The sequence below is a fragment of the Bidens hawaiensis genome, unplaced genomic scaffold (assembly GCF_021521415.1).
Source record: "Bidens hawaiensis isolate Kalapana, Puna unplaced genomic scaffold, B.hawaiensis_p1.1 tig00039535_1, whole genome shotgun sequence".
NCBI lineage: Eukaryota > Viridiplantae > Streptophyta > Magnoliopsida > Asterales > Asteraceae > Bidens > Bidens hawaiensis.
In genome coordinates this window covers 50,860-75,486 of record NW_027505612.1, presented here as the reverse complement: position 1 = coordinate 75,486, position 24,627 = coordinate 50,860, and the positions used below count along the sequence as shown (strand labels likewise).

Sequence of the window (24,627 nt, the reverse complement as noted above, 5' to 3'; positions counted from 1 at the left end):
TCATAACGTCAACTACACCTCTATTACTATTAAATTAATCGATCACGTGAGACCTGATTTCAATATTTTTAATCTCATTTCCGGCACCCTGTGTACAAAAAACCTCGAATACGTGGCCCAGCCAGCTGTTAATTCAGACGTGTCTCTCTCTCTCTTTCATCGAACCTTCAATCGATTCAATTACACACTTTCCACCGAACCACCAGTCCTTGTATTCCTCTTAATTGATTAATTCCTATACTTATTATTATGCTCAAAATCAAATTGAGAGTTCTCTAATAATAATAATAATTAGAAGAAGATGTTGGAGGATCAAGTAGCGTACCTGTTGCAGAGGTATCTCGGCAACTATGTCCGTGGACTCAGTAAAGAAGCTCTCAGCATCAGCGTCTGGCAAGGTAATACTATTCTTCTTCATCAACTCATTTCCATCATTTTACGCATCATACACTCTCTTAGAACTTCTATGGTGGTGTTTATACTTTATACCAATTAGGGCATAAATTGGGGATATAAATGCAAACTTCTTATATGGCAGGTTATTAGATAGCTAGCTGAAATGATATGTTTAACGGTTTTGCACACTTCAAACACTACCGACGTTATTGCCATTAACTGCTGAGAGTGTGTGATATGCATTTTAGGTTTTTAAAGCATTTGAACACTGATTAAATTTGGCCTAGGAAGGATAGTTAGTTGCCTTGGGATTAGAGGTAGTAGATTAAAGCATTTGAACACTTGATTAAATCTCAAGTCCATTAAAATGGGATTATAAATGCAAACTTCAAATGTGGCAGCCGATTAGAGGTAGTAGGGGTGAGTTATAGCTGAACTGATAATGTTTAATGGACTGTTGGTGTGCGGTTTTGTGCCGTTCATACAACAACTCTTGTGTGATGTGAATGCCATAAACTGCTCAGTGTGTGTGATATGCATTTTTAGTTCCTTGAGTTAACTTGAAGAGACAACCAGTTTAGGTTTTTAAAGCATTTGTATACTGATTAAATTTGGCCTAGGGAGGATAGTTAGTTGCCTTGAGATTGGTGGATTTGTTACTCACCTGACATTTTGTAATTTGTGCATCGTTAGTTACGGTAACAGGATGAAATGTGTTGTCGTATTCGAGTTATGTGCTGACCTTAGTAATGGCTATGATAAATATTACTGTTATCTGATATTTGGTTAAGACTCTTGTATTTGAAGTCAGTGTGATATGAAGCTTATGCTAACTATCTTGTTGGTATTGTATACATATGAAGTCTCCAAGTTCCATGTTATGTTATTCTATACCATGTTTGATATTTGGTCGTTTGTAACAGGCAATGTAGAATTAACAAACATGCAGCTGAAGCCGGAGGCGCTCAATGCGCTCAAGTTGCCTGTCAAGGTTAAGGCAGGCTTTCTTGGATCAGTGAAGCTCAAGGTGGGGGGTGATAAGTCTTCTCATATTCATGTAGAGAGTTACAATGACTGTATCATACATATTTTGTACATATAGGTTACATATAAAATCATATATAAAGCTTATCTTTGTCTTAAGTTTTAGTAAGTGGTGATAGAAACCTATTGAGTAATATAATTTTTCTAAGGACAAATACTTTGTGCTTCATGTACGAAAAGCGGTGCGCTTTTGCGCTTCGCGCCTCGGTTTGAGATCCTATCACTTCGGTGCGCCTCATGTTTTTTAAAACTAAGTACCGGTTCAACAATACTCATGACTGATATGTTGTTTGCCTCTAATCCTCATGTTCGCTGTTTTTTTTTTGTTTTTGTTTTCTACATTGATGAAAATATTATATACTTTCTCTGTATCAAACAATTAAATATGTAAGCGATACCAATTTGAAATCTTTGTTATGCCATTGCTTGAAAAATTGAGTTCCTTTATATATTTCTGTATATCAGGTTCCTTGGAGCAGAATTGGTCAAGAGCCGGTTTTGGTATACTTAGATCGTATCTATTTATTAGCTGAACCTGAGACACAAGTTGAAGGTTATACCGAGGATGTTGTTCAAAAAACTAAGAAATCCCGTATACATGTAAGACGCCAGCATACTGTTCTGTGATGTCTGATTGATGATCATCCAAATAATCATGTATCTTGAAACAGGACATGGAAATGAAGATGCTGGAGAGTAGGCGGATACTGACCACCGAAATGGTATTTGCCTAAAATTCAAATAACACTTGTTTTACATATATAGACATTAATATGATGATGCTTTTGACAAGGAACATAATATGATATATGGAACTTTTTCTTCATTTTGACCCATCAGGATTTTGGTGTCTTACTGTAATTGCTCTCTTTGTGCATGCTCTTAGTATAATCATCGTGCAAGCGTTTCTTTTACCATACTCTCTCTTTCTCTCTCTCTCTCTCTCTATATATATATCTCTTTTAATCGAAGATCTACTAATTAACAGATGTCACCTTCTTCTTTGGTACATGAAACTGTTGAAATAGTATTTGATATCTGTACTATGAGAAGTTCTATTATGTTTTTATTAGGCTTTCTGATTTCCATTCAAATGAATAACATAATGTTCTATTGTTTTTAAGAATAAATCATGGCTGGGGTCCTTCATCAACACAATAATAGGAAATTTAAAGCTATCAATATCGAGTATACATATCAGATATGAAGACCTTGAAAGGTAATTATTTTTAGTTCTCTTTGTTGCCTTGTTACTTGAATTTGCAGCTAATTCCTTTTGTATTTCAGCAATCCTGGCCATCCATTTGCAGCTGGTGTTACCTTGGAGAAACTCTCAGCTTCAACAGTTGATGATAATGGGCAGGAGGCTTTTGTCACCGGTGGCGCATTAGAGCAACTACAAAAGGTCTTCTTTTTAAATTACAAGCTTTGATATGCATGACTTATCATCTTTGCAGCACCTAGCATATGTAATATAAATGTGATATCACTTTTGTGTTTAATACCTAGGAATCATGTTTCTGGGATTGTTAACTATAGAATCTTAAAGGTTTGCATAGGGAATTGTCATATTATTATTGGTCTTGCTAGCAATCCTGATGAGACATGCGAAGTCATTGCTGTCTTTGGGAGAAATGGTGCAAGTTTAGTTTTGTAAATTTCTCATTATAGTTTGTTGTATGTTTTCGCCTTGTAAGGTTTATTTTCTTTTCGTGTACGTTGTTGGGCTTCTCGCGTCTTGTTAGTAGCCCTTTTTTCCTTCTTTAATATTATTGGCCTTTCAAAAAAAAAAGATATTATGCCACTCTGCATGAGTTATTCCACACATTTGTTAAACTTGTATGCAAAAGCTGCTGAGTTAAGTTGGCTCTAGTGTAGGGATGCCCTATTGTTGTATGTTCTTTTTAATTGGACTCTCATACTGGGTTTGGTTTTGTGTATCAAGTAGAGTGAATCAGTTTAAACAAGTTGCAGTTATCTCTCAGAAAAGTCTCTTTATGCACCTACTTATTTTACTTTCTAGTTATTTCCAGTCTGTAGAACTTGAAAGGCTGGCTGTATATTTGGACTCTGATATTAGTCCATGGCATATTACGAAACCATGGGAGAAGTTGCAACCTTCTGAATGGGATCAGGTATGATTCGTATATGTTAACCAGTCTACTTTGATCTTTTAGCTTTCAGCTGCCATGTCATTGTACTAAGAATCCACTTCAGGTCTTCAGTTTTGGCACAAAGGATGGAAAGCCAGCCACTGGTCTTGTTCAGAAGCACTCATACGTTCTGCAACCTGTATCTGGAAATGCCACCTATTTAAAGCAGCGCTCAAATTCATCTAATCGAGATCAACCATTACAGAAAGCAGCAGTGAGCTTGGATGATGTGACAATTTGTTTGTCAAAGGTTGATGAATTTATTTTCTATATAACCTCATTAGTAGCAACTCTTGATGATATTAATTGTTTCTTTAACTGGCATTTATTTCAAAATTTTGCAGAGTGGTTACAGGGATTTACTGAAGCTAGCTGACAACTTCTCTTCATTTAACCAACGATTGAAATATGCTCATTTTCGGCCTCTTGCCCCTGTGAGATCTGATCCAAGATCATGGTGGAAGTATGCGTGCAGAGTTATATCAGACCAGATGAAGAAGGCAAGGTATTCACTGAATTATTTCACATCCTGTTGTATCTCATGATTCTCATATTCTTATAATTTAGTTTTGTACTGTATAAAATGAGCACCTTTAGAAGCCTTGTGAATTAAGGTTTATTCATTCGGGTTGTTTTTTCCGCATATATAGGGGTATAGGTAACTATCTGCTTAAATAGTTTGCATATTTTTTTTAGTTACTGAATTTGGTTTATATTAATTTAACCAGTTTACTTGTTTAAAAGAATTTATATTTCAATGCATGGGAAATTTACATTATATAATGCTATGTCTGCTCGCAGTGGGAAAATGTCTTGGGAGCAGGTCTTGAAGTATGCAACCTTGCGTAAAAAGTACATATCTTTGTATGCTTCACTGCTAAAATCCGAACCTGGTCGAGAAACCATCGATGACGATAAAGACATAGAGGAATTAGACCGTGAACTTGATATTGAACTTATTGTGCAGTGGAGGTATAGTTTTGTTTCAAGATTTTAGTTATGTTACATTTAGAACCTTCATAGTATGATCTATTAGCAAAGTTGACCAAGGTGTTGAACCTTATCACTTATCTTTCATGACTTGACCGTAAATATCTGTATTTATTTATATTATTTATGGGTTAGCGAATTTGCGAATATCGCATGCTGTGACTTGTTTTCAGAATCTGATGAAAACTATCAACTACGTATTTGCTAGGACAAATTTGGTATCACTTACACGTCTATGACCCTAGGGATCAATTCTCCAACCTTTAGAAATTAAAAGGCACTGGTTCTTTGCATGCACAGAATTTGAAAAAAACTTGAAGTTGAAAACTTCTAGCAATAAAGAAGTAAAAGTATTGTTGTTTGGAAAACTTTTTTACCTTTTCTTTTGTATATGATAATTGGTGGGATGGAATTGTTCAACTGATAAGAAAGACATATACTGGTCTTTCCTTAGTAGTCCTCACAGCTTTGCATTATGATTGAAATTTACTTGAACAGGATGCTGGCACACAAGTTTTTGGAGAAGTCTGCGCAGTCTGATATTTACTTGAAGAAACAGAATTCAAAGAAATCATGGTGGTCGTTTGGATGGTAATACCTTCACCCTTTCTTTCTTGTCAAACAAAGTTTACTTGATGAGCGCTCGTGTTATTTAGTGATTCCGTTGTGATTACAGGAGCGGTGAATCTGTTGAAGATGGAAATCAACCTAGGAGCTTCACTGATGAAGATTGGAAACAACTGAATGAAATCATTGGATACAAGGAAGGCGATAACAATGAAGAGTTGCCGAATGAAGATGACCGTGGGGATGTTGTCCATATCTTACTAGAGGTTCACATAAAACATAATGCTTCAAGACTTGCTGAAGCACATGAGATTGTTGCTGAATTGTCATGCGAGAACCTTGATTGTTTGATGAAGTTTTATAAAGATGCAAAAGTTTTTGACATGAAATTGGGTTCCTATCGTTTGTCATCACCTGATGGTCTCCTTGCTGAGGTATGGTTTGTTTAATTTCATTCTCTTCTGTTGTAACAAGTATTTGGTAAACGAGTACTGCACACACACCTTAAAATTATCATTTAGATGTTGAGTTCTGATCATTTAATGTAGAGCGCTACATCCTATGATTCATTAGTTGGGGTTTTCCGCTATAAACCCTTTGATGCTAAAGTGGACTGGAGTATGGTTGCTAAGGCTTCTCCATGTTATGTCACAGTAAGTTTTTTATTATATTCTATTTTTATTATAATTTTTAAGAAAATGAGATTTTCAGCTGATGATATGCATTTGCCTTTGATTAGTATCTCAAGAACTCTGTAGATCAAATTGTTAACTTTTTTGAAAGCAATGCTGCTGTGAGCCAGAAGATAGCGTTGGAAACAGCCGCTGCTGTGCAGGTTTTGTTCCAAACTTTTACTGATACCGTAGACATTCTTTTCAATATCTATCCCTGTGCATGTTTGCATTTACACATACATTTAAAACCATGTTGGGCTTGAAACTGATTTTTATTAATAGGCTTGTTGTGTTCGGCAAGCTATCATTGAAACATCTTATGGAGAAAAAACTTGGCATGTTTGGTCATGCCTTCCTAGGGTTTATATTTTTGGGACGTATTATTGAATGGCTGGCTTAGTTGTCCAAAAGGGTGTGATGTGTAGGGTGAAATTTTTTATCATCTTGTGCTACTGTACTGTTAGGCTCTTAATGGTCTAATAAATGCTGGACCAATAATAGCAGAAACTGTTTTTGATATCGAAGGCTTATTGTTGCATAGCTTATTATTGCCTGTATTATACAGTTATTAATTGTGTGGTCATTAGTCATTACACTATGCGTCTCTGACTTCCACATTATTTGTTTAGTTGACGATTGATGAAGTTAAGCGCTCTGCACAACAACAAGTAAACAGGGCCCTGAAGGATCATGCCAGGTGTGTAGCTTCCTTCATGCGGTGACAAAAAGTTTTGCCAGTATTTTAGTTGATTACAATTATTTACATTGTGTGAATTTTACCCCCATCTTTGAAGTTGTGTGCCTAGGTTGTAAGTTCATGTACTCTGAGTATCACTCTGAATACTTTTTATGTGACAGTTATAGCAACTGTCACAACATCAAGCAACTGTCACACCATGATGTTGTGACAGTTCACATGAGAGGCTATTATTGGCGGTGTATGGAGAGCTGTTGCATTGTTAGTGTCCACTTATATACATATCGAAAGTTTCAACACGTCCTTTTAGTTTGTGTAGTACTAGATGTTCTTGGTTCTTTTAAATTATATTGTGACCGCCTTGCGTCGTCTGATGTAGATGCCATAGTTGAGGCTGATATATGGGCTAAATCATTTTTTTGAAAACCCTACACAATTCTCATATATTTTGGAAAGGGCAATCCATTTGAAACTTGAAAGTCAAAGTGCACATTTTTTTAGAGGAGATGATACTTTCCTTAACTGGTTGTGTTTGATAGCATTTTGGAGGCTCTGGTCACTTATATGTCTCTCATTACTGATTTGTCTTTCTACATTCAGTTTTCTATTGAAAGTTAATATATGCTGTAATGCTAAGAATGTTGGGTTAGCTAACAAAAGTTGTCCACTTAAATTAACGTGATTCTAGGTTCTTCTTGGACTTGGATATAGCAGCTCCCAAGATCACCATTCCAACTGAATTTTCCCCGGACAGTTATCATTCCACGAAACTCTTGCTCGACCTGGGAAACTTGATAATTCGTACTCAGGTTGGTTGGATTTTTGTTATTTGCTTTAATATCATTATGACGCTAACTTCAAAAATTAACTCCACACTCACAGGATGATGATGATGATGTTTCTAGATATGAGACAGAGGTTTATTTCCAATTCGATGTGGTTTTAAGTGATGTATCTGCTTTTTTTGTTGACGGTGACTATCACTGGAGTCAACATTCTATGCAAGGGTCTGTTCGTTCTTCGCAGTCTAGTATCGTTAGTTATTTGCCTGTTATTGATCAATGTGGTGTGACTTTAAAGCTTCAACAGGTATATTGCTTGCAACTTTGTTTCAAGTTCAAAGCATTTCATTATTTGCCAATTCATAGAACTTCATTTCTCCATTTAGATCCGATCAGAGGACCCCTCTTCCCCCACAACAAGATTGGCTGTGCGGCTTCCGTTTTTAGGGTTTCACTTTTCTCCAGCACGTTATCATCGATTGATGCAAATTGCAAAGATCTTTCAAGGAGAGGATAATGACACTGAGGATCTTATTCGCCCGTGGGATCAAGCTGACTTTGAGGGGTGGTTATCTGTTCTTAATTGGAAGGTTGTTTGATTCAAGAACTTATCGTGCTTTCGTCAAATCAGCATCATGATCTTGTCAAACTTGAGCAATTTATGTATTTTTTTGATATTTTGAATAGGGTGTGGGAAATAGAGAAGCTGTTTGGCAGAGGAGATATTTTTGTCTGGTGGGGCCTTTCCTCTACGTGCTTGAAGCGCCTGGCTCTAGATCATACAAGCAATCTTTCAGGTGCAAATGTTTTTCACTTTCAGATATCTATACTGGGATTTTATGTGTTGCTCATTCATAATGAGTTCTATACGTATAGACAATTCTTGAAAGTTGATTAGCTTGTCCAGCTGTCCTTCGTATCTGGCGACTCTAAGTGGTAGTTTGAATTGCATAGATAGAAACTATTCCTCTAAGCAGAGGATCGGTATATTTAGGTAAAATAGATATTTTTACTTTTACCTAACCTAGCATCGGAAAATCAAGTTTAGAAGAAGTTATTGGCTTATTGCTCATTGTCCCTTCAATGCAAGTGCATGATATCACATTATAACCATAAAACACTTCTATGAGTGTTACCATATAGAATAATCAACATGCAGATACCATTTTATGGCTTTATACTTGTCAATTGTCATATCAACGAATCATGGAAGCAGCCAACCGTCAGGATGCTGTGTCGAATGTCGACATGCCACCAACCATGTCTTCTACAAAATGACAAATCATTTAACTTTTTCTTTCTATATATGTACAAAGTTACTTCTAAATCATCGTTTTAGTGTTGAATTTCCGATGTTAAAGTTCATTATAGAATGCCTGTAACAGAACCGGAACATATTTCTGATATCTCCTCCCTGCATTCTGTATTGCTTTAGTGCTAGGAGATAGATTTCAATCCAGGTGTGCTGATGCTGTTTTTTCTGTTATTTGTAGCTTGCTTGGAAAACAAGTATATGCCATCCCACCTGATGTTATTGGCGATGTAGAAAATGTGTTGGCTGTCTGTCGTACAGAACGACCCAACAGCAAGGTTGTTTAGCTAGTTACAGCACATGATTTTTCTGTTAATCAGAGCAATACTGTTATCTTTTGTTATTGGTTCAATGGACTGTTTCTCATTTGCATAATAATGTATATAGATCGTGGAAGATGCAAATGCCCTGATTTTACGATGCGAATCTGATGAATCAAGGAAAAACTGGAAAAGCTTGTTGCAGGGTGCTATATACCGGTCATCGGTAACTTCTATTGCCTTTTTTTTTCACTTGTTAGCTGTTTTTGTGACAGTGATATCATCTGCGTTAAACTATTGGCTTTTTTGCACACGTGATGAAACTGTGTATCCTGATTTCTGTACATAACTGTTGATATCGTTTTCTTGCCATATGTTTTAATGTGCTCACAAGATTTTAAAGGATCCTTTGAACTGCGCAGGGTTCTGCTCCTATCACTGGTCTATCAGAAACTTCATCAGAGTCAGAAGATTCAGAAGTAGAAGAGCTTCAGAAGCTTGACATGAAGGATGTTTCAAAGGCAGAGAAACTGTTTATAACTGGTGTTTTAGACGAGCTGAAACTGTGTTTTAATTATAGCACTAAGGTAAAAATGTTCTAATTTGTGAAGTTGTTTGCTGGACTTGCATCGGTAGTTGTAAAGCTGACATTTGTTTTGGTTTCTTTTTGTTTCCCTAGACCGATAAGAATTACATCAAAGTTCTTCTGGCCGAGGAAATTCGTTTATTTGAACTGCGCGCAATAGGTGGCCGGGTAAGATATGTTTTTAACTTTTTTACTTATATTAATCTTATTTTTCATTCCTGTTGGTGGCGGGGTAAGATATATTTTTAACTATTTTTACTTATATTAATCTTAGTTCTCATTCCTGTTGATGTTTCTGACCAGGTTGAGCTTTCAATTAGAGCAAGTGACATGTTCATTGGAACTGTTCTTAAAGCTTTGGAGGTAGAGGACTTAGTCTCATGCAAGGGGTTGAATCAACCATGTTACCTGGCACGATCGTTTATTCGTCACGCAGATGCTCCTCCTGTGTTTCGTACTATTGAAAATCAAAGTGAAACAGACGATCAGTTTTATGAGGCACCAGAAAGCCTAAATGATCCTGTTGATAGTCCAGGTTATGGATTTGAGTACTCAAGTTCTTTACTATCAGAAAGAACAATTTTGAAAACCCCAAGTTTTAGCCGAATTGCTGGTTTGTTACCTGATGACGCTAGACACGCTGGGGAAAATAACTTGGAAGTTACTGATACGTTAGATAGTTTTGTGAAAGCTCAAATAGTTTTCATTGACTCAAATTCTGTTTTCTATGACAACATTGATAAACGTGTGCGTTTCTTTCCCTACTTTGTTTGGCTCTTTTTCATAAAACATTCTTGGATCTGAAATCATCCTTGTTTTCTTATTTCAGGTGACGGTTACTCTAGCAACGTTATCGTTCTACTGTAGAAGGCCTATTATTGTAGCAATTATGGAGTTTGTTGGTGCTATAAATTCTGAGGATAACAATTGTGAATCTTTTAGTGACCATTCTTCAACAGTCATTGTGAACGATAGTTCTAGGGAGATTGAAGTAGTTGACCAGTCATCTACTGTTGATGAATCAAAAGTTAGAGGTCTGCTGGGCAAGGGAAGGTCCAGAGTTGTGTTCTTTTTGACACTGAATATGGCTCGTGCTCAAATTCTATTGATGAAAGAAGATGGGACTAAGCTTGCGACCATGTCTCAAGATAATTTTCTAACCGATATAAAGGTTCATATGAGTTTTTTTCTAGTACTCCATTGATTCCCAAAATGATATAGTTATGTAATAGTTTAATCTGTGCTATATGGTGTGTGTGTGTGTTTTCAGGTCTTTCCAGCTTCTTTTAGCATAAAGGCGTCTCTTGGAAACCTGAGAATAAGTGACGATAGCCTTCACAGCAACCATATGTATTTTTGGGCTTGTGACATGAGAAACCCAGGTGGTAGTTCATTTGTGGAGGTAATCTAATTCGTTTTCATATTTTTGTATATCTTCGAATTTGGCTGTAACAAGACATTGGAAGAATCTGATTACAGTTTTCTTATCTGTCAAAATCTTCAGTTGGTTTTTAGTTCGTTCAGTGCTGATGATGAGGACTACGCTGGGTTTGATTATAGCCTTATTGGACAGCTTTCTGAAGTACGGCTGGTGTACTTGAATCGATTTATTCAGGAGGTAAGTCTTTCTCTTCTTTATACATCTGCTCTCCTTTTGCCATTGCTTAGGTTTGTATCGTGTTGCTTTTAGATTATAAGTTACTTCATGGGCCTTGTTCCTACCAACCCGGTGGATGTTGTAAAAGTGAAAGATCAAGTCACAAATTCAGAAAAGTGGGTTAAAACCAGTGAAATTGAAGGATCACCTGCAGTGAAGTTGGACCTTTCATTGAGGAAGCCTATAATTTTAATGCCTCGCAGAACAGATTCCCTTGAGTAAGATTTATGACAGTCTATTAATCAACAATCTTTTATGCCTTAGCCGGCGAGACTTGTGTATAAACGCGGGGTTACTGATTAAATCACCTATATTTGTCCTTGTTTTGCTGTTGCAGTTATCTGAAGCTAGATATTGTTCATATAACTGTCCAGAACACGTTCCAATGGTTTGGGGGTACTAAAAAAGAGATGTCCGCCATTCATTTAGATATAATGACAATTAAGGTCAGACCTTTCTTCTGATGATTTGACTTCTAGTCCAGTGCTACTGCTACAAAAGTCAGTATGAGTGATTTATAATGTTTCCCTAATAATAGTTTATTTTGGGTAGGTTGAGGATATAAACTTAAATGTTGGCACAGGAAAGGAATTGGGTGAAAGCATAATTCATGATGTCAAGGGTGTTTCCATTATTATTAATAGGTCACTTCGTGATTTGCTACATCAAATTCCAAGTACAGAAGTTGTGGTCAAGGTATTAACAGTTTATTGTGATATTGTTGACGGTTACAGTTTTTAATTTTCTATAATGTGCATTTACTCCAAATTCAGATAGATGTACTGAAAGCCGCCCTCTCCAATAAAGAGTATCATATCATTTCAGAATGTGCGTTGTCCAACTTCTCAGAGACCCCAAATGCCATTCCCTCCTTGCACAATATCGTGTCAGATTCTGCTGATGTCATAAATTCTTTAAATCATCAAGGTTCAGAAGCTCATGAATATGAAGCTCAAAATGAACAAGCTTGGATTTCTATGAAGGTGTCTGTTATTGTTGGTCTCGTTGAAATGTCGCTCCATTATGGCATGGCCCGGGATGCATCTCTCGCCACATTGCAGGTACTCCCATGACAATTTACACGGTTTATGTTTTTCCTTTTTGTCTTTTTGTTGCATCTTTCTTGAAGTTTGTAACACCCGTATATTTGTAAACCTTTTATTTTATTTAACTACAAAACTGAGCTTTAACATGTGCATCTAATCCATCCCGAGGCTACTTTCTTGGGTGCATTACTTGAAAGTATACACTAAAAACATATTGGCAAAGCTAAATGAATACGTGTGGAGTTAACCTCGAAATCAAACTGAAAATGTTGAGAAAGAAACATTTTAAACTCAACTGGGGACATGACTGTGAAATGCGATTACATAGCCATGTGACATTATGTGGAAATTTGTAATTTCCTCATGCTATGTGAATTTAACTAATTTTTGGTCCCAGGTTAGTGGCTTATGGATACTTTACAAAGCTAATACTGTTGGAGAAGGTCTTCTCTCGGCTACTCTAAAGGGTTTCACTGTGAATGATGACCGTGAGGGGACAGAAGAAGAGCTTAGGCTTGCTGTTAGACAGCCCAAGAATGTCCGGTACCGACCAGATTATGAGGTTGTCAACGAGGACAATGAAAATGTTAAGGCAGATGTAAAATATGATGAAATATTTGGAGTTCCAACAATGCTAATACTTGATGCTAAATTTAGTCAGTATACGACATCCTTATGCTTATGCATCCAGAGGCCACAATTGCTTGTTGCACTTGACTTCTTAATGGCGGTTGCTGAGTTTTTAGTACCTACAGTACGTGACATGCTGACTAACGAAGAGGATGAAAAGTCATCATTTTCTGTCGACGCGCTTGATCTAGACAAGCCAACTTTTAGTCAGAGCGATGACATTTTCACACTCTCTCCTCAGAGGCCTTTGGTGGTTGAATGTGTAAATTTTGACCATTATACTTATGATGGTAGAGGTGGTATCCTCTTATTACAAGACAGAGAGGGGAAGATGATCTCTTCTACAAGCATAGAAGCTATAATTTTTATTGGCAGTGGAAAACATTTGCAATTCAGAAATGTCACTATAAAGGTGTGTTTTGTTTTGCATTGGATGCTTGGTTGAACTATCTCTCTCTTTTTATTTTGTTCTTTTAAACTTATGATTTTTTTGCTGATGCAGAATGGACAATATTTGGATTTATGTGTTTCACTAGGGTCTAGCAGCAGTTACTCTGTTTCAGAAGATGATAATGTTTTTTTGGAAGAGATGGAGGAAAGTCCCTCCCCAGATGCTCAAGAAGAAACCAGTAAGAATTTGCCTTCTCCAGGCAACACAATGAGCAGACCCAAAGAAACATCCATTGAGTTGCAGGTGAACATACTGTTACGAATTTGCAATATTTAGAATAGGACTGGCTTAATAGTTTAGTTATTTTGTTGTTACCGAAACATGTGGCTGTAAACTGTTTTTGCATCTAGACGATGGGCTTATAAAACACTAACCTCTGAGCATTAGTTTACAGCATGATATTTGTAGGTTTGTTTCAGTGTCTTCATATACACTTGTTTTGATCAGATGAACTGATAGGTTGCAATAACTTTGTATTGATTGAAAGAGAATACATAGGAGCTCATTATAAAGAGCTAAATATTACAAACTGGACCCTCTAGAATTATAAACATAAATTACTTAGTCCAACATTCCCCCGCAAGTTCAGGCCGGGAAACGAGCTGCAACTTGGATCTTAAAAACGTAAAGCGCTGAGAGGGTAATGGCTTGGTGAAGATATCCGCAACCTGATCATTTGTGGAAATAAATTGAACATTTAGTTTTCTTTGAGCCACTTGTTCACGGACAAAGTGAAAGTCAACCTCAATGTGCTTTGTTCGAGCATGGAAAATAGGATTAGCAGATAGGTAGGTAGCTCCTAGATTGTCACACCAAAGAATAGGAGGCTTTTTGACTGAAAAACCAAGTTCATGTAGAAGTGACTTTAACCAAATTAATTCAGCCACGGTATCAGCAAGTGCCTTGTATTCAGACTCGGTTGAAGATCGTGAAACAGTTCGTTGTTTACGGGCAGACCAAGAGACGAGATTCGATCCAAGATAAATGGCAAATCTGTTAGGAACAAAGCGGCGCGCGGAATCAACACACACACATAAACGAAAATATAAACGACACAAGAATTTAACGTGGTTCGGTCCCCGCGAGGGGACCTACGTCCACGGGCTGCAACTAGGTTTTCTTATTAAGCTCAAGGCACACAAGATTACAATTACAACTAGGGTATATATAGACTAAATCTAGGGTTCCTAACTTGTTCTCCAAGTTAGGCCCAAACAAATAAGATGGGACCCATTAGGGCCGGCTAACCCTAATTAGGGCCGGCTGCCCTAATACCCTTTGTTCGAGTCTCCAACCCTAACAATCTCCCACTTGGAGGCTCGAGCAATCCTCAATCCACCATCCAAGCAAACCCTATACCTGTAACTCCAGTAATCTTAAAAACAGAAATCTTCCAAGCCTCCAGTTCCAAGAACAAGCTAAAACTTCACGGTCAGAAGTTCTCCAAGCCTCCAGCTCCCAAGAACAAGCTATGATTTCAAATAAAAGAAGTCCTCCAAGCCTCAGTTCCCATAAACAAGCTAAGACTTCAATCTAATCCTCCTAGTTGCAGCGGCCCGCTCCTCAATTACCTGAAGAGCCAGTTGAAGCTCCATTGAGCTCCAACCCAACAGTCATCAATGACCCAGCCATGGCAAAACCCGCCATTGACTCATCCTCAATCTCAACCGGCTCCCACTGATTCGAACTACCGGCTCCAGAGACTCCCAGAGAAAACACCACTCTCCAAAACCTGCAAGTACCCAGGAGAGATTTTCCCATTCGGAATTCCGGTATTCAAAACCCAACGGTGTTTTGAACTGTACCTAGAACACGGTTCGTGCTCCCACTGTTCCAAAACCCCTGACCTAGTTTAAACCTCCGAATGCACTCAGCTACATCCCGGTGGCTCCAGGATTCACACTTGCAAAATGAATCCACTTAGCTCTACCCGATGCAGCGAGCCAAGACTTTAATACTCGGAAGTTGGTTCCCTTCTTCCAGCGATACATAAACTTGTACCTTCCCAAAGTCTTCAATAAGATTCACCAATACTTCACTACAGTGGGTAACATGAAATGAAGTATACCAGAATCTCGAACCCAAGAGTCTCACTGCCTTCACTGAGTCCCAATGCATCAACCCAGACACATTCTCAGAAGCAGAATTCATTATCTTTTGACATTGACTCTAAAGAATGTCACGAACCTCCATGCAGCTCCACGAAGTCAACTATGCCCAGCTCCCACTGTCCCTGTTATCCCAACCCATTACCAAAACCAACATTCCATGAGATTATCCCCGATCGTACTTTTCCCGGTAAACGTGTTCACCCAGCACAAGATCCCGGATCCCCTCAAATGTCGAACTGCTGATCACCACCGAACAAGAAATAATTTCATAGTTCCAGACCAGCTAACCGGCAAACGGTTATAACTAACAGCAGTAGAGCTTTACCGAAAGCAAACGGTACCAAGGATTCCGCGATTGTACACCCGATCAGCTAATCCTAACCGAATAAACCTTTCAACCTGACTTCCCTTTTTTTTCACTTATGTCGTCACCAGCACACCAGAATCAGAATACTTAAAACCCAAAGCATTCCAACCTGCTAGTTCCATTTTCACCTGTTTTATCCCACAGTACCACATCCAAGTTCCTTTGACAAAACCAACCAACCGAAATCCAAACCGGTCAAACCTTCGATCATACCCATCCCGTCTTCAGCTATAACAATAGCAATCAGGAAACAAATCGAAACAGTGAACACATCAATGGTACGAGCCAGAACTTGACGGATGTTCTCTACCGAACATTGTCAACTGACCGATTTGCTCCTACAATAAACTTCGCAGACAAATCTAAACCCAAATATTGATTTTCACGTAACTCGGTTCTCAAACAGTTGATAATAAACAGTCAACAGAAACTAACTAAATCTCTAACCATTATTCGACGAATCCAAGAGTTTTATAACCAAACCCTAATCGGCGGCTTCAAAGAGATTAACCTGGTACTATAAACAAAACCATTTATACCCGCGATGTCATAACCCGAAACACCTGACCCGACCTTCACCTGCAAAGCCCGAGTGAAACCTGCAACTCCAAGAAGTCCAAAACAGGAATTCTAATTGCAAAATCACCCGGAAAACCGTCCCAAACAGCCCTGAAAAACAGCCCCGAACAGCCCTGTTAACCAGAAAAACGAAGATCTCTGACAATACTGTTCACCGCCGGAATCACTGTTCACGGCCGGAAACACTGTTCATGCCGGATACTGTTCACCGCGGCACTGTAGCGGCGGCACTGTAGCAGCCCTTCTCAAACCAGCCTCTTCTACCTTTTTTCTCGATCGATACCCGTGCAAAACCGTGTGTAAACAACGAGCCAAAGCTCTGATACCACTTGTTAGGAACAAAGCGGCGCGCGGAATCAACACACACACATAAACGAAAATATAAACGACACAAGAATTTAACGTGGTTCGGTCCCCGCGAGGGGACCTACGTCCACGGGCTGCAACTAGGTTTTCTTATTAAGCTCAAGGCACACAAGATTACAATTACAACTAGGGTATATATAGACTAAATCTAGGGTTCCTAACTTGTTCTCCAAGTTAGGCCCAAACAAATAAGATGGGACCCATTAGGGCCGGCTAACCCTAATTAGGGCCGGCTGCCCTAATACCCTTTGTTCGAGTCTCCAACCCTAACAAAATCCCCCCGTGGATCGACGGTCAACCGGACATCCAGCCAGCCCAATCAGAGTCAGAGAAGGCTTGTACCATGGAGTTTGGTTTTGCCAGTTGACATCAGTAAAAGCCTGCAAGGAAGAGCCAGATGTGTGGCGTAGAACAAGGCCCATATTGGTAGTCCCTTTTAGGTAGCCCATGATGCGTTTAACAGCTGCCCAATGGTTCTCTGTAGGAGCATTCATGAACTGACAGACACGGTTAACAGCAAAAGCAATGTCTGGGCGAGAGAGAGTGGCATATTGTAAGGCTCCAACGACCTGTCGATATCGCACAGGATCAGAAAGTGGTGGACTGTCATCAATGGTCAACACTTGGGAGGGGCTCATAGATGATGAGACCGGTTTGCAATCAGAGAGGCCAGATCGTTGAAGGAGGTTCAAAAAATACTTTCTTTGTGACAAAATGAGATCTTTGTTATGATGAAGAACTTCTATTCCCAAAAAATAATGAAGTCTGCCCACTTAATGGCAAAAGTGGAGCTCAGCTGAGTAATAATGTTGTTCACGACACTCGGGTTGTTTCCGGTGATGATAATGTCGTCAACGTATACAAGCACATAAACAAGATTGCCATGGTTGTTCATAATAAATAATGAAGGATCTGTCTTTGACCCTCGGAAACCAAGTTGAATCAGAACATTGGATAGCCGATAAAACCATGCCCGCGGGGCTTGTTTGAGCCCATAAAGAGACTTATGAAGAAGGCATACATGATTTGGTTTACTTGGATCAGTAAAGCCTAGTGGTTGCCTCATATAAATTGTTTCATTCAAGTCACCATGTAGGAATGCATTTTGAACATCTAGTTGGCGAAGAGACCAAGCGTTTGTCACAGCAAGGGATAAAAGAACCCTGATTGTTGTGGCTTTGACAACGGGACTAAAGGTCTCATGATAGTCTACACCATGCTGTTGAGTAAACCCTTTGGCAACAAGGCGTGCTTTATGCCTAGTTACCATGCCTTGTGGATCTGTCTTCAACCTATACACCCACTTACAATCAACAACATTAGTATTAGGGACATAAGGAACCAAAGACCATGTCCCGTTCTTACAAAGTGCTGTAAACTCCTCGGTCATGGCGAGACGCCACTCTGGGGATTTGTTGGCAACGGTAAACGAGGTAAGTTCGATGGATGGTGAGGAAGAAGAGTTGTGTAGGCAGATGGGTTATAGCGAGTAGTGCGTTTAGGGTTTTGGCGTAGGTTAGCTGGACGAGACCGTGGAGGGGGTGGAGGTGGAGTAGGAATAATTTGTTGGGAAGTAGAGGAATTTGGGGCCGTGGAAGGCGAGGCTTGAGGAGAGGATGAGGCAGTAAAGGGTTGTGGTGATGGTGGGTTATCAGTAGTAGTGCTAGGAGATGAATTAATGTTTATAGGATCTGGAGTGGTATGTGGAATGGGGTCAGGAAAGATATGGAGAACCAGAGGTAGCAGCTGTAGTAGCTGATTGGGATGGTGAGGAAACAGGAACCTGAAAAGGGAAGACTGTTTCATTGAAACGCACATGTCTAACAATATATATTTTGTCTGTTGCGGGGTCAAGACAACGATAACCGTGGTGGTGAGGACTGTAACCGAGGAAAACGCAAGGTGTGGATCTAAAATCCATTTTGTGACGGTTATATGGGCGTAAATAGGGGAAGCATTGACACCCAAAAACGCGAAGGAAGGAATAATCTGGTTTGCGATTAAAAAGGTGGTGAAAAGGAGCTTTATTTGAAGAAGTTCTGGATGGAAGACGATTTATAAGATAGACAGTGGTTTCGAAGGCAAAGTTCCAGAATCGAGGTGGAAGAGAAGAATGGGCAAGGAGAGCAAGCCCTGTTTCCACAATATGACGATTCCGGCGTTCAACAATTCCATTCTGTTCACTAGTGTATGGACATGAACGGCGATGAATTATACCAAGTCTGTTGAAGAAGGGAGAAAGGTTACGAAACTCTCCCCCCTAATCAGATTGCACACTTTTTAATTTGGTATTAAACTGTCGTTCGACCATGGTGACAAAGTTGGTAAATGTGGCAAAAGCATCTGATTTTTTTTAACAAGCGGATAATACCACATGAAACGTGAATGATGGTCAACACATAATAAAAAAAAACCAATGTCCATCACAAGAAACAATAGGGGAAGGTCCCCAAACATCACAGTAAATTAAGTCCAAAACATTACGACTTTGAAATTTAGAATTATGCAAAGTAAGTTTGGAGGATTTCCCCATTTGACAAGCAGTGCATAAAGAACACAATTTATTAGCAACAGGTAAGAAATTATTTGAAACAAGCATATGAAAAACACGTTCATGAGGGTGTCCGAGACGTTGATGCCAAACGTCAGATGGTGCTTTAGTTGCTGTGAAGACTTGCTTGAGAACAGGCTTAAGTTGAGGGAGGCGAAGCGAATAGAGTCCGTTATCACTTGGACCCATGAGAAGGGTAGTGTGTGAAGACTCGTCCTTCACAGCAAAAAAAGAAGAGTGAAATTCAAAATAAACATTATTATCTAGACAGAATTGTTGAACAGATAATAAGTTCTTTTTAATGGTAGGTACGTGAAGAATATCAGACATTATAAATGTTTTATTAGGAGAGAAAAATTTGGAAGAACCAATGTGCAAGATGGGTAAGGGCTTACCGTCACCAACATGGAGTGAGTCAATACCTGAATAAGCTTCGGAGTTGTCAAGATTTGAAAGGTCTGGGGTGACATGGCCTTTAGCACCTGTGTCCGGGAGCCAAGTTGTCCCAGAAGTGGATCCAGTTTCTGAAAAGGAGGCAAAATTGGCCTGAGAAGCAGCAGGCCTAGTATTAACCGGAGAATGGTTTGGGCACTGGGATGGTAGGTGACTAATACCACAACGGTTACAATGATCGTACACCATGTTTTGGGTTGAGGCCCATGCAAATTGGCGTGATGGGGCAGATCTATTGTTATCACGTCCCCTATTAGAGCCACGGTAAGTTCCACGGTTAGAACCCCGACGGTTGTTGCGGTTTGGTGTGGGACGAGAGGCATAAAGGGCCTGTGGTGGAGAGATAGGTTGGCTGATCGGATTCAATTGATAACCGAGTTGGGATGCCAATTGTTGTAATTGTGTAAATGAAGATGTATTATTGTTATTATGAACAGGGGTACCTGTGGTGGCAGCAAAAACATGAGAGGGGGTACCAGAGACATCAGATAGCGGTTTGTGCAGCATGAAGTCATGGTCAGAGAGCAGGCCCGGGAGTTCGTTGAAGGTAATCGGTGGGTGGCGAGCCAACAGAGTGGATTTGAGCCCGCTGTATTCATCACGCAGACCAGAAAGTGTAAGCATGATTCGATCCTTATCTTTCATGGGCTCGCCAATATTTGCCAGGGCAGAAGCGTACTCCATGACACGGGACAAATAAGCAATAGGTGTTTCGTCTCCCTTCATCATGATCCGAAGTAATTGAGTTCTCAAGGTAAATTCTCTTGAGGCTGTGTGGGGTGCATAAGCCCGTTCCAAGGAAAGCCAAAGATCCCTAGAAGTTGTTCCTTGGACATGTTGAAAAGAGGCCTCGGATATGGTGGACAAAATTAGTATTCGAACATGCTCATCATTAGCGATCCACCGAAGATAATTAGGGTTGTCGGAGGTGGAGGATTCTCCTTCTTTGGTCGGTTCAATAGGAATTTCCGGGGCTGGACAGGGAATAGTTCCGTTGACATAATCAAATAGATGATTTGTGATCAGAAAGGGTTCAAGCATTGCTTTCCAATACCCATAGTTGGTAGGGGTAAGGGTAAAAGGGAATTTGTGGCTGTTATGGCCAGTTTTCTCAGCAGAAGAGAATGGTTGTAGGGCTGCCATGGGTTGATCAGGAAAAAAAAAGTTGGCCAGAGAAGGAGGGCTGGTGATGGTTGGGATGCCCTTGGCTCTAGATACCAAGATGAACCGATAGGTTGCAATAACTTTGTATTGATTGAAAGAGAATACATAGGAGCTCATTATAAAGAGCTAAATATTACAAACTGGACCCTCTAGAATTATAAACATAAATTACTTAGTCCAACATGATCATTAATTTATACATCATAACATTTTTGTTTCCAAGTTTTATGAAACACTTGTGATGACCCTGTTCATGATGCTATTGACCGTATGGCTGCTTCTGTTACAAGTCAAGTTTCCTTTTTGTTTATCAGTCTTATATGGTTATTTTATATTACTTTGCAGGTTATAAGTCCCGAGCTTACTTTCTATAATTCATCAAAATATGTAGGAGAGTCTCCTCTCTTCTCGAACAAGTTTTTGCATGCAAGATTGGATGCGTTCTGCAGGTCTCTCTTTCTCACCTATATGAATGCCATTGATTACTTGAATTTCCTTTATAATTTTGGACTGTTTCATGTTAATGAAATGTTGCATGAGGTTGTAACTTCTCTTTAAGATTTAGTTTTTTTGTTCAACAATTATTGTGAAGAAGCCTTTAATGTCTATCTGCTGTCTGTAGGCTCGTGCTAAAGGGTGATACTCTAGAAATGAGTGCAAATGCTCTTGGTCTAACCATGGAGAGCAATGGGATCAGAATTCTAGAACCCTTTGATACTTCTGTGAAGTTTTCAAATGCGTCTGGAAAGACAAATATTCATGTTGCAGTTTCAGATATATTCATGAATTTTTCCTTCAGTGCATTACGACTATTCTTGGCAGTCCAGGAGGATGTCTTGAAGTTTTTAAGAATGACATCTAGAAAAATGACGGTTGCCTGCTCCGAGTTTGACAAGCTCGGCACATTTCGAAGTAAGTTAACTTTTTATTTAACCTGCTTTTAAAGTTGTTCTTTTGTTGGTAATTCCTTTGATGCTGATATTTTTTTTATTGTTGGTGACTGTATTTCAGATGCCCACAACAACCAAACATACGCATTCTGGAGACCTCATGCGCCACCTGGCTTTGCCGTTCTCGGTGACTACCTGACAGCAATGTTGGTGAATCTTTGAAAATCTTGGATTTTCGTCTTTTACACCTACAGTCATTAATTTTATCTTTTATCATTGCTTGCCACTTTTTTACAGTGACAAGCCACCAACAAAGGGAGTCCTTGCTGTGAACACTCGGTATGTAAGAATCAAGAAACCCGAGGCCTTTAAGCTAGTTTGGCCTCCTTCTGATTCTCAAGGTCTCAGTCTCCTTGAGTTTTTACCAAGCATTGATGGGGCCGAAAGCTGTTCCATTTGGTTTCCTGTTGCACCAAAAGGATATGTTGCATTGGGTTGTGTGGTTTCTCCTGGAAAGACCCCACCTTCACTCTCTTCTGCGTTCTGCTTACATGCTTCTTTGTTATCTCCATGTGCACTAAGGGACTGTATCACAATCAGCTCTGGCGACACGTATGCGATTTTCTATCTTTTAAGATGTTTCCTCACATGCATACTTTGTTCTTTGAGTGGTTTGTTTACTTTTTTCCATATGTTGCAGAAAATCGTTTGACCTGGCGTTTTGGCGCGTGGATAATTCTCTCGGTACTTTCCTTCCAGCTGATCCTGGGACTTTGAATGTGATTGGTAGAGGGTATGAACTACGTCATATACTTTTTGGCTTCCGTGGAGCATCTCCAAAATCAATAAAGGGTTCAGACATTCAAGCACATTCTTCTGATGGTGATAATGTTCAACAAGAACGTTCATCAGCTGCAAATTCTGGTAGGCGTTTTCAGGCTGTTGCTAGTTTTCGTTTGATATGGTGGAATCAAGGTTCAAAATCAAGAAAGAAATTGTCAATATGGCGTCCTATTATTCCACCGGGAATGGTATATTTTGGTGATATTGCTGTTAGCGGGTACGTCATACTCGTATTAATAAATGCTTTCCATTCCTTCTGTTTTTAACTTTGATATTGCACTTTGATTCTTACAGCTATGAGCCTCCAAACACATGCATAGTTCTTCCTGATGATGATGAGCCTTTTAAACCTCCTATTGGTTTTCAAATTGTGGGGCAAATAAAGAAACATAGAGGAGCTGAAAGTATAGCTTTTTGGCTGCCTCAGGCGCCACCTGGCTATGTATGTTTGGGTTGTGTAGCCTTTAAGGGGACGCCAAAGCAATCTGATTTTGATTCTTTGAGATGCATGCGCAGTGATATGGTCACCGGGGATGATTTTTTGGAGGAGAGCATATGGGATACTTCTGATATACGGTTCACCAGAGAATCATTTAGTATATGGGGGGTTGGTAATGAGCTTGGTACCTTCATGGTGAGAAGTGGGTTCAAGAAACCTCCTAAAAGGTTAGCTGCAAAGCTTGTGGATTTTGACACACCAACTAGTTCAGATGATACAGTTGTTGATGCTGAAATTAGAACTTTCTCAGCTGCACTTTTTGATGACTACGGTGGCATGGTATGCAATTTGGTTTTTTAAACATGTTACTATGTTTCATATTATCTAACATGAATTTAGCTCATAAGATTCTGCATATTGCTAGCTAGCATTTGACCAACTGCTGTTTCATATGTTTGGAATTGCAGATGACACCATTGTTCAATGTTTCTTTGAGCAGTGTAGGATTTAGTCTGCATAGAAGGCCTGACTACTTAAATTCCACTGTCAGCTTCTCATTGGCTGCCAGATCATATAATGATAAACTTGAAGCTTGGGAGCCTTTCGTTGAACCCGTTGATGCTGTCGTAAGGTTATATCCTTCTCCTTGTTCATGCTAATTTTCTGTTTTCGGTTTCTGCTGGTCTCTAAAGTTGTAGAAATCATATAAGCTTTAGTAACAGGTAGCTTCTTTTTAATATGGCTTTAAAATAAAATTGCCAAGCTTGATTTCTATGATTAAAGGGAAATTTTAGCTTTTAACATGGCTTACACCTAAACCATTTTATTCAGTTTGGTTGATTTTTTTCTTTAAAGAATAGTTTTTATAATCATAGCTAATTATTTTAAAACTTAAAATGTAAAAGAGGTGTTGGTTGGTCAACCTGACCTGTGCTGCTGTGCGTGTTACCAATCCTCACCGACGCACCCATTTTGTCACATCTTGAACATGCAACTATTTTAGGGGTTGCTACCACACACACACACACACACACACACATATATATATATGTATTATATTTTTTATAGATAGATGGTTAGACAGGTATATTTATTATTGAAAAAAAGTTACTTTTTATCCGTCAAACACGGTGAAGTTAACAGCTATGTTCACTGTGAAGATTCACGATTTGAGCATTTACGATGTTTTTTTACGGGACCTAGGTGTGTTCATCGAGTTGGGATTGGTTTAAGCCACATAGATCAAACCAGTTGGTTTTTGGTTTGCAGAATATGAAACCAAACCAAATTGCTCATCGAACAAAAGTATTAAACATTATTTTATATATAACAAAAGGCAACTTTGGTGCTGCAAGGGCCAGATTGGGCCACTTGGCGGCACCTTAGTGGTCGACAAAATTTTGTTTTTTTATTTTAGTTTCGATACGGTAACGAACATAACGTAAATCGGTCAAATGGCAATTTTGTTTTCTCTATTTTTGTTTTAGTTGTAATGAACGTGACGGAAACCGGCTAAAATCGCGTAGACTCACGCCATTTGGTTTTACTTTCGGTATCGTGACCAACATAACGAAAACCGATCGAATGGCAAATTTGTTTTTTTGGTTTAGTTATGGTAC

General features: G+C 39.1%; 1 protein-coding gene across 1 annotated transcript in view; it reads left to right on the top strand.

The window, feature by feature from the left end:
- The first annotated feature begins 236 nt into the window (after nucleotides 1-236).
- Nucleotides 237-24,627, top strand: part of LOC143614277 (uncharacterized) — a 35,082-nt gene continuing 10,691 nt past the window's right edge. The window contains exons 1-40 of the mRNA XM_077087767.1: nucleotides 237-398; nucleotides 1,320-1,423; nucleotides 1,906-2,040; nucleotides 2,112-2,162; nucleotides 2,565-2,659; nucleotides 2,728-2,845; nucleotides 3,474-3,575; nucleotides 3,658-3,843; nucleotides 3,938-4,098; nucleotides 4,395-4,565; nucleotides 5,082-5,174; nucleotides 5,260-5,584; nucleotides 5,699-5,803; nucleotides 5,890-5,985; nucleotides 6,454-6,521; nucleotides 7,210-7,330; nucleotides 7,404-7,610; nucleotides 7,690-7,893; nucleotides 7,991-8,100; nucleotides 8,797-8,893; nucleotides 9,003-9,101; nucleotides 9,298-9,462; nucleotides 9,555-9,629; nucleotides 9,765-10,208; nucleotides 10,291-10,632; nucleotides 10,732-10,863; nucleotides 10,966-11,079; nucleotides 11,152-11,336; nucleotides 11,456-11,564; nucleotides 11,671-11,814; nucleotides 11,892-12,179; nucleotides 12,562-13,206; nucleotides 13,297-13,488; nucleotides 21,182-21,285; nucleotides 21,459-21,748; nucleotides 21,848-21,932; nucleotides 22,024-22,338; nucleotides 22,427-22,786; nucleotides 22,864-23,347; nucleotides 23,476-23,639. Coding sequence (XP_076943882.1) covers nucleotides 302-398; nucleotides 1,320-1,423; nucleotides 1,906-2,040; nucleotides 2,112-2,162; nucleotides 2,565-2,659; nucleotides 2,728-2,845; nucleotides 3,474-3,575; nucleotides 3,658-3,843; nucleotides 3,938-4,098; nucleotides 4,395-4,565; nucleotides 5,082-5,174; nucleotides 5,260-5,584; nucleotides 5,699-5,803; nucleotides 5,890-5,985; nucleotides 6,454-6,521; nucleotides 7,210-7,330; nucleotides 7,404-7,610; nucleotides 7,690-7,893; nucleotides 7,991-8,100; nucleotides 8,797-8,893; nucleotides 9,003-9,101; nucleotides 9,298-9,462; nucleotides 9,555-9,629; nucleotides 9,765-10,208; nucleotides 10,291-10,632; nucleotides 10,732-10,863; nucleotides 10,966-11,079; nucleotides 11,152-11,336; nucleotides 11,456-11,564; nucleotides 11,671-11,814; nucleotides 11,892-12,179; nucleotides 12,562-13,206; nucleotides 13,297-13,488; nucleotides 21,182-21,285; nucleotides 21,459-21,748; nucleotides 21,848-21,932; nucleotides 22,024-22,338; nucleotides 22,427-22,786; nucleotides 22,864-23,347; nucleotides 23,476-23,639 — 7,382 coding nt within the window. The 5' untranslated portion in view covers nucleotides 237-301. The remainder of the gene's footprint in view (nucleotides 399-1,319; nucleotides 1,424-1,905; nucleotides 2,041-2,111; nucleotides 2,163-2,564; nucleotides 2,660-2,727; nucleotides 2,846-3,473; nucleotides 3,576-3,657; nucleotides 3,844-3,937; nucleotides 4,099-4,394; nucleotides 4,566-5,081; nucleotides 5,175-5,259; nucleotides 5,585-5,698; nucleotides 5,804-5,889; nucleotides 5,986-6,453; nucleotides 6,522-7,209; nucleotides 7,331-7,403; nucleotides 7,611-7,689; nucleotides 7,894-7,990; nucleotides 8,101-8,796; nucleotides 8,894-9,002; nucleotides 9,102-9,297; nucleotides 9,463-9,554; nucleotides 9,630-9,764; nucleotides 10,209-10,290; nucleotides 10,633-10,731; nucleotides 10,864-10,965; nucleotides 11,080-11,151; nucleotides 11,337-11,455; nucleotides 11,565-11,670; nucleotides 11,815-11,891; nucleotides 12,180-12,561; nucleotides 13,207-13,296; nucleotides 13,489-21,181; nucleotides 21,286-21,458; nucleotides 21,749-21,847; nucleotides 21,933-22,023; nucleotides 22,339-22,426; nucleotides 22,787-22,863; nucleotides 23,348-23,475; nucleotides 23,640-24,627) is intronic.